The sequence below is a fragment of the Syngnathus acus genome, chromosome 8 (assembly GCF_901709675.1).
Source record: "Syngnathus acus chromosome 8, fSynAcu1.2, whole genome shotgun sequence".
Taxonomy (NCBI): Eukaryota; Metazoa; Chordata; class Actinopteri; order Syngnathiformes; family Syngnathidae; genus Syngnathus; species Syngnathus acus.
In genome coordinates, this window is record NC_051093.1 from 6,128,133 (window position 1) to 6,137,163 (window position 9,031).

The 9,031-nt window shown below is 39.0% G+C and overlaps 2 protein-coding genes across 2 annotated transcripts; both read right to left on the reverse strand.

The window, feature by feature from the left end:
• Nucleotides 1-17: 17 nt before the first annotated feature.
• On the reverse strand, nucleotides 18-3,969 carry LOC119125601 (apoptosis regulator BAX-like). Its single transcript, XM_037256228.1, has 6 exons — nucleotides 3,755-3,969; nucleotides 3,649-3,679; nucleotides 2,187-2,351; nucleotides 1,963-2,101; nucleotides 1,749-1,853; nucleotides 18-801 (listed from the first exon to the last, which is right to left on the reverse strand). Exons 1-6 carry the CDS (start codon nucleotides 3,780-3,782, stop codon nucleotides 661-663), a joined length of 609 nt encoding a protein of 202 aa, XP_037112123.1. The 5' UTR covers nucleotides 3,783-3,969; the 3' UTR covers nucleotides 18-660.
• Nucleotides 3,970-4,110: 141 nt separating this feature from the next.
• aoc2 (amine oxidase copper containing 2) lies at nucleotides 4,111-8,962 on the reverse strand. The gene is made up of 5 exons (XM_037256224.1): nucleotides 7,353-8,962; nucleotides 5,755-5,873; nucleotides 5,485-5,651; nucleotides 4,907-5,039; nucleotides 4,111-4,835 (listed from the first exon to the last, which is right to left on the reverse strand). Exons 1-5 carry the CDS (start codon nucleotides 8,902-8,904, stop codon nucleotides 4,551-4,553), a joined length of 2,256 nt encoding a protein of 751 aa, XP_037112119.1. The 5' UTR covers nucleotides 8,905-8,962; the 3' UTR covers nucleotides 4,111-4,550.
• Nucleotides 8,963-9,031: the final 69 nt, after the last annotated feature.

A 9,031-nucleotide genomic window follows, 5' to 3' on the forward strand; every position in this document is an offset into this window, starting at 1 on the left:
TCACAGAAACTCCGAAGTCAATATAAGAATTTAATAGCAGGTTCAGCGGTGGCGAATAAACAGTAAATATCAAAATAAAGAACTTAAAAATACAAAAAAGGAAACTTGTCTCAGAGATGTCCGTTACCAGATGAATAAAGCATGTCATAAGCATTTTGGAAGATGAATGACTGAATATATGTATTCAGTATGTATTCATAAATGGAAGCAAGCTGCAAATAGAAGCAAAAAAAATCTGGATCTTTCCCTCTGCTGGCATCTGGTGGACGCTATTATGACAACAAACGCCTAATTCTATCATTCCTCTGGTTTCTATTTCTCTGAGATTTAATCAGAAAATTATACCAAACACCAGCATTCGAACAGTGGAGCGTCCATTTTATATTAACTGTCAATAATTTTTAACAAACAACGGAACTGATTGATCATTCATTTCAATTGTACACAGGAGGGGACAAATATATATCAATATCAAACAAATAATGGCTGTAATTTTTTTGGGGTAAAATTCTCAAAATATTGATAAAATACTGTATCAATTCAAGTATGAAAATACCCATGTACCGTATTTGATAGTGGTGTCGAAATGTTTACAAACAAATAAAAAACCCAAAAAAACTCACACGTTCTGGGAATAGTGGCAAATTGATAGCAGGGTTTTCAAGAGCCTCTGCTCATCCTCCAGGTGAAGAAACTTCCTATGAGGAGGCCACTGCAGAATATGAGGACCACGCTATAGCGTTGACGGTTAAATCCCACGTTCTGCATGGAGGTTGTTGCCAACTCAGAGAAACTGTTGATCTGTTGACAAAAACAAAACTATTGTATAAATCGTTATTTTAACAGCACATCAAAACTTGATGTGCTAGGATTAAACATGCTTGCTGGAGAGCTTTTTGACATTACAGGATAGACCGGTGTGGTAAATTGTAGTAATTAGGAATACAGTAGCATATAAAAACTTTGACGCAATAGGGGTAACGCTAGCGCAATTACATGAGAATGATGAGGAATGGTGATTTATTAGTACCGTATTTTCTGGACTATAAGGCCTTCAATGAATGGCCCATTTTAAAACTTTGTCCTTATATAAGGCGCACCGGACTATAAAGCGCACCATTAATGCATCATGTCAGATTTTTAATCCAAATCTCAAATCATTCTCCATTTTAGCTTTTTTATTTCAACTTCAGATGCAACAAATTACTTTATAATCACAAAATAATGATCCATAGTCTTTTTGATTCATGATTCATAGTCTTCAGCGGGCCACTTATGATTGATTTCATGACACAAAGCTTCGGGCCAGTTTAAATTTAGGAATTTGGTCCATATATAAGGCGCACCGGACTATGAGGCAAACTGTCGGCTTTTGAGAAACTTTTAGGTTTTTAGGTGCGCCTTATAGTCCGGAAAATACAGTATATTAAATAAGTAGTTTTGCATACTTCCCAAAACCTGATAACAAAGGTACCTGGAAAAATAGCAAACAATCAAGGACAAGAGTTGCATGAGCAGCAAGTTATCGGTCTTAGCCTTCATGATAGTAGACAATTTTAGATATTTAGGTTAAAAGCAATGACGGGAAAATGAAGCTTCAAATTTGCTTCATGAATCATTTGTATTTCTTTCACTTCTTTCAATGGGATATTAAGCTGAAAGCACATTGACTAAAAAAAAAAACAAATTTAAAACCTAAACCCCTTTGTTTTTTTTGCCTAAAAAAAAGAAAAGAAAACCAGGCATACCCATCCACCATGTTCCCGAATCCAGCCGAGTAGGTTCGTCCGAAAGTAATCCACTGTCCAAATCAGGATCTCCTTCACTGACTGTGGCAGATGAGCCTCCACCATCTGATGAACACATCGATTGTCAAGCATACAATCGTTTTGCAAGGAGTGTAATCGGACAGCAACAAGAGACAGCAAAATTTTGATGGTGTGAAAATAAATGCATAATAACCTTGAGTGCTAGCTTCCCTGCTACATAGAAGAGCACAGCTATGCTCTCCCAAGTAATGCCTTGTTCAATGACCTTATTGGCCACTTTCTTGAAATTTTCCCACATGGATCCATCCACATAGGTTAAACCATCAATTGCACTATTATGATGTAAAGAAAAAAAATACAATTTTCAATTTCATAGGCATTTATACATCAGAATAAAAAAAAAGAGAGAAAACTTACTCCTGGAACTCCTTGTCATGTTGCACCTTGTCACCAACGATTCGGATCATTTTGCTCAACTGGGTCACAAGCTTCTTCTCCTGAGTACTTTCTATTTCCACAGCCAGTGGAGTGAGAGGAGGGATATCTTCTGCGGGCACATCCCTAAGCTCTTCCTCTATAACCCTGGATAAACGACATGACTATACCTGGTGAGAATGTAGAGTAATGAACGAGCCAATAACACTTTTTAGGATCTTTCTATTAGTTATACTTCGTTACTTGACAGCCATTGAAGTTGGCAAAATGAACAAGATAGTTATATATTTTGTTGTGTGGGAATTTACATTATTACAGCAGCAATATTAGCAAATACAAAAAATAAATGCTACAATCGTCATAGACAAATACAAAAACGGCTTTTGGGTAATCCCAAACAGGAATTTACTGGTCTATAAATCTGAGCCAGATGAAAAATAAAATTGTTACCTGCTGAACCGTTTTTGGGGTTTTTTTGGGCAGAGATGCTAAATAAGTCTACTTGAAAAAAGTGCTGCTGCAGTGTCGTCTTCAGGATGGGAACGTTTGTCCAAAATGGAGGGAGGGTTTCTCTGTGATCTCTAGTCCCTCATTGAGGGAATATGTCTCCATCTTCAGTCACTGGAACTGACTCTTCTCCCCAAGTACTTGCTTCTATAGACTTGTACCGCTTGTATAGAAGGATCTGAACTTCCTCAAAAAAGGTGAGTCTTGGGGGATTCCCATTCTATTAATACAGAAAATGTATCCACCCATTTCCTGAAGACTGACAAAGCATTTTGGGCATTTCCCGCACTCAAGTGTTTCGGTTTATCAAACCCATTTGAACATCTCGCAAAAGACAACCCAAGTAAACTGAAATCTTAATAGGTTTTGGATTTTTGTGTATGGAAAAAGTAACTGCTGCTGAACAACAACATTGAAAGAGTATTGGGAGTTACTGTAGGTAGAAAAAAATTATTTTGCACACCTCCATAAGCAACTAGCAAAAAGCATAGCTGTACGATGGAGACTACAAAACAAAGTTAACTCGTCAACCCTAAACTTAGCGTGAGAGCAAGCATGACAAAACCTGCCCTTCAAGGAATTGCATCTGGCCCAGAGAATGAAAACGAAAGTGAAATGAAAATGTGCCAACATTCACATTTGTCAACCCAAGACGAGCATTTGGCCTACAATACAAAAAATTTAAATGGTACATTTAAATGAGAGAATATTGACATTAGATATGATTATTATTACACATGATAACATTCATGTGTCAAACCTCACAAATGAGTTCATTTTCGGATTTTGTTCCGCTTTTTCTTCTACATATAGTTTTGTGGTGGCAGATGTTTTTGTTTTGCGTATTAGGTGAGAAAATAATCATTTCCGTGAAATCAACTACTGTACAATATGCCGGAGAGGGGGGGAATGAATGAAAAAAGAGAGAGGCACTTACTCCTTTATCAGTGCTTCTCCGATCCTCTGATCTGTGAATGAATAAAACACATTAGCAATAGTTGGTAAACTTTTTTTTCATCTGGAATTTTCGATATCAAGCTTACCCGATATACCATTTCCTTCGCAAGCCATCGTATTAAAACAAAATACTTCCCGTTGCTTGGCACACCAAAGACGACGTCAGTCAAGTTGAGGATTCTAAAACGAAAATTCTGTCGCTGAGATTTGTCTGACACCGGCAACAACTTGAGCTAACTAAACTTGGTCGAGACTTGAGAAGTCCGCGAGTTACTTTTTCTTCATCTGTGCTTATAGGTGGTTCACGAATAAACCCATGACAACCTTTACTGCCATCTTGAGGATAAAGTAGTCATTGCTATTAACTCCAGTCCTGTTTTTTAACACCACGTCGGTTTTTGAAATGAGTTCATAACATATTTGAAATGACCCATTCACTAAATACAGAAAAGGTTGGATTGGTTTTAATGTTGGAACGACTTGAATCAGCCCAAAAAAATGTAGAAATTAGAGAGGAAAACCGAATAAGTGAATAAAAAAGAAGAAGAATTAAATCAATGGTGTAGAATAACAAATAGCTTTTCACCTCAAAAGTGTATAAATTCTGTTTTCTCAGCAGTCAGCTCTTTACATGTTGTGTAATTCCATTATTACCACTCAATCATTTAATCATTTTGCAGGATCAGAAAATATACAAGTCTGACAATCAATGTTTAAAAGATTTTTTTTTTTTAAATGCATTGTTAAAACATCTGTGAGCATACCTGTAAGTGTATAAGTGTGTGTTTCATATATTGTGCTTTGTTCTTACTAGATGAAAAATCACCACACTCCCAAAATTTTTATTGCGGCTTTCGCAAGAAAAAAAACATTCTTGTCTGTTCAGTCCTCGAACTTCATGACTCCTTCAAAGCCATTATATGTGAAGGGTTCCAGTACAGGGCTGCAGGTCTCTTGAGCAAGGCAGCCCATCCTGTTGTATTCACAGCTTTCTTCACTACCTGAACTTATGTAGACCCCATCAGTAGAATGAATGGAAGGGTCCTCATTAAAGTAGTTATGGGGTCGCAGTAAAACGCCTCCGCCATTACCCACAGTTACAGTGTTGGGGATATCCTCCGCATGTGGGATGTGGAGAAATCCAGTGGTTACCCAGGCAACCAAATCCTATAATATACATTCAAACAATTGGTCATATATGTCCACCAACAAAATCCGAACTGAAAATCACAACATACCTCATTTTCAATGTTTTCATTGTCTTCGATGTATTTGCTGAAGTCAACTGCTGGGTTCCACATATTGTTTTGATTATACAAACTACTGCTGGTCTGCTCTGACTCCTTATGCTTGGTGATGGCAACCTTATACCTGTAAAATTACCAACATCAAAAAAATCTCCAAAAATGAATCATGTATTTCCAGAAAGGGTTACATTTTTTTGAATATATTTCTATAAATGTGTCATGTTTTTCCCCTGAAGTGAAGTGTTTTTTTTTTGTTTTTTTTAGATGAGGCCAGGAGATTTGTTTCGCAATAAAATCTATTGGACCAGAGTGCAATGTTCAATAATGACTTCAGTGTTGTATATTATTGAAAATCTTTAGGTAGTCCATGTTACGATTGTATCACCGTGGGACATTTATACTATTTTGACCAATCATGTGCCTCACCAGAAACTGTTGAAAACATAACAGCATTTTCTTAATTTTTTTATTTAAAAAATGTAATTTAAAAAAACACGTCATATTCCTTCCTCATACTATGATTTTCACATGACTAAATTGAAAGATTTTATTGAATCTGTTGGTCTCACCTGGCCCAGGAAATGGCTCGTTCCACTGTCTCACTCTCTGGGAGATGATCTCCAGTGAAGCTTATAACTTGAAGTCTATATGAACGCTGATGACCCCAAGCGTTGGTTTTGTTGCTTGCAATGTGCAGATAACGAGGAATTTTTGTACCATGACGAAGAGCTGCCTCCTGCAGAGGTGGTCTCATTAGTCCATCACACATCATAAAATCTGTTTTGGTTAGCTAATGTTACAGCGTTACTCAAAAAGAGCTTGACTCAATGAAAGTTTACCTTTTCTGTTTTAAGTTGCTTCTCCACCAAATGAGGTACCATAGCATGGCGATCGGGCATCCATGGTAATGTCACATTCACAAATTCCATATCTTTGGTTTGGAATATATTCTTCACTCCTAAAAAAAATATATATATACAAAATACAGAAAATAAATATTAATGATAGAAGTAATGCTCCTATAATGTGAAAGCTCAATATTAGTATAAGCAAAGTGAGGGGGGCAACAATCATGGACACACAACTCGTGACAATCGGTGAGGGTGGGAACGTAGATCAAGCAGTAAATTAGAAGCTTCACATTTTGGTTCAGCTCCTTCCCCACATAGTATCAAGCATAACTTTGCAGCAAACTTGTCCCAGGCCCAGCATTGCCTTATACGGACGGAGGCAGCATCTATTCTCTTTAAGACTCTGCTACTAATTGTTTGGACCAAAAAATGCGAGGAAGCAAAATGGCAGCAAGTCCCCCTAAAAATAATGACATTTACAGGCATTGTAAATGAGTTTAAGAATAGCTCAAGGCCTGCGTAAGCATAGGTGTCAAACTCAAGGCCCGGGGGCCAGATACGGCCCAACACATCATTTTATGTGGCCCGTGAAGAAAAATTTGGCATCGACTTTGTGTCATTATTAAAATTACAAATTGACTTTACTTTTCCACCATTCATCTTTTTAAATGATTGAAAATTTTTTACTAGTCTGCTTTAGATGACGTTGACAGTCATAATGGCCCTTTGAGGGAAATTATAACTACAATGAGTTTGACACTCTTGGTGTGAAGAGGAACATGTTATATTTACTATCATTGAATTAAATCTTGAAAAATTAATTCATATTGGTCATGCAATAGCTGATGACTAAAGTGCAACTTAAATGGAATCTTTGCACCACAGTGACTGCCAGTGGGTTTTTCATGTTGCTTTTATCAACATCAGGCCAACTATGTTACTGTAGTTTTTTTTGGAATGGTTACCCCTGGGAGAGATCCTCTATAAAGCCTAAAAGGAACAAGCTCATGGGAACCAAGAACCTTTTTCCTTCATCGCAGCAACCGAGCACGCTGGGTGGGAAACTACTTGTGTCTTGTTACAAGACAGATATCTTAAGCTGGATAATAAAATGATGCTCCCAATTGTTTGTTTCGCTGTTGACAATAAATTCCAAAAGTTTATAACAAAGGTTATATTTATCCCCAAATGTATACAAATTCAGAAAAGAAAACCCACAGCAATATTGTTGACTCAAACAAGTCCCCATTGTGTTTACCATATAACACAGGTGTCAAACTCAAGGCCCGGGGGCCAGATACGGCCCGCCACATCATTTTATGTGGCCCACGAAGATACTAGAATTGCAAATTGTCTTCACTTTTAATAATATCTTTTGTTTTTATATATTTGACCAGTTTTTACTCGTCTGATTTGAAAACGAGTTATTTGTCAGTTTGTTTTGTAGCTTTTACCGTATATAATATGAGGTGCTCATACATTTATTTGGGTTGACAGTCATGAAAGAAGCTATGACTACGATGCGGCCCGCCCAAAAAATGAATTTGACACCCCTGCCATATAAGGAAACTTTGCATCGGACTCACCTAAAACATCCAGATCCACCTTGAAGTTGATGAAATGCGTATGGATGTTTCCCAGGACATTTTCTGCTACCTGGTGTCCATGTTTCAAACTGCCGTTCACCACATAAGACGACGAAATATATCCCGTGGCGTGCACCTTCATTTCAACAGATCCACTTTGGTAGAAAATAAAATCCCACATGTAATCGTAATTTCCGATTGCAGTGATTGTCCTGAACACCAAAGCGCTGTTCACCATCCCTCCATAACCCGTACTAAAAAAATCAGAGAAGTGTCTCCTTAGAGGCTGACCAAAGTTGTGCTCAAAAACACATATGGAATTCCTGTATCGAACCGGTGAGTTTACGTCGATATATCGGTATGTGTCCACATAGGTGGCTTCATGTGGGCAGTCAGTACCACGGACAAGTTCATGTGCGAATCGGCCAATCCCGATACTGGAGTCTAAAAACTTGGTGATAATCATCCCCGGGGTCACTGACCCGTACACCGACATGGCTTCCTGTACGCTCAGCTCATACGCAATCCGCTCTCCCTTGAAGCGCACGTCGAAGACCCGCATCCCAGTGAGGGAACTCAAACCAAAAGCAAAACTCCAGTCCAGGTACAGGACTTGGTTGTCACTGACGCTGAAGCGTTTTCCTTCTGTGTAATACTGCAGCGGGCTAACCTGCAGAGGCTTGCTCTTGGGTTTCAGAGAACCATAATCAGGTATCTCCTTATAAACGATTTTCTTAACAGATCCAGCAGCATATTTCTGTCGAAGTTCTTCCACCGTGTCGAAATACTGACCATTATACAAAAGTTTCTCCACTTTCCATTCGGATTCATTTACGATCTCGTGATTAATGAGCGCCTCAAAACCCACCGGGTGGATGTAGATGCCGCTCATATTCCTGAAGAAAGAGATCCAGGTTTTTCTGTCTCCAGATTGCACTCCTCGGGGCATTTGCTCAAACGGGAGGATCTTCTTGTTGGCGCCGAAGCTCTCTTTCATGAGTTCCGGCAGCTGGGAGAATAATTTTTGGTCCAGAAACCTTGTCAACAAGTCATATTCTCCGATGGTGACCGTGCGCGCGTTAATAGGAAGTTCCGTCTTGTACTTCTTCTTGGTGATATCTTGATGGTATGTGGGGTTTGGAAGAGGCCCCACTAAATACTCCTTAATGTAGCCCCTCGAACCGTGGAAGACCACCACGGTGGCTTCGCGCACTGGCTTGGAAGCGTTCCCATCCAAGTAGGACAACACGTCCACTTTCTTGGGTGGAAAAAGTTCGATTAAAAACAAGAAGTTTTCTGAGGGTTTGGACAGCTGCCTGGTTGATATATTTAAGTTCTTCTGTTTGAGCATATACTGCTGGACCTGCAAGTACTCATCCTGAGTAAGGTCTGCGAACACGCGGCTGCGCTCGTCGTGTTTTCCTCTCAGAGGATGCGCGCGCTGAGCGGAACATTTGGGTGCGCGGTGAGAATATATTCCAATTAGAATAATATTCAAAAGGAGAGATACGAGTACAAAAAGAAACAGCGCCCATTTTACCAGCGAGTTCATTCTGTCGTCTTGGTTGGAGAAAAAGAGAAGTGAGCAGCCCTGAAATGGTCAGAAGAGTTTTTGAGCCCCTCCCTGTCTGCTCCCGATCCTGCCTCCTCATCATGACGATCCATGATGGGTTGTCAGC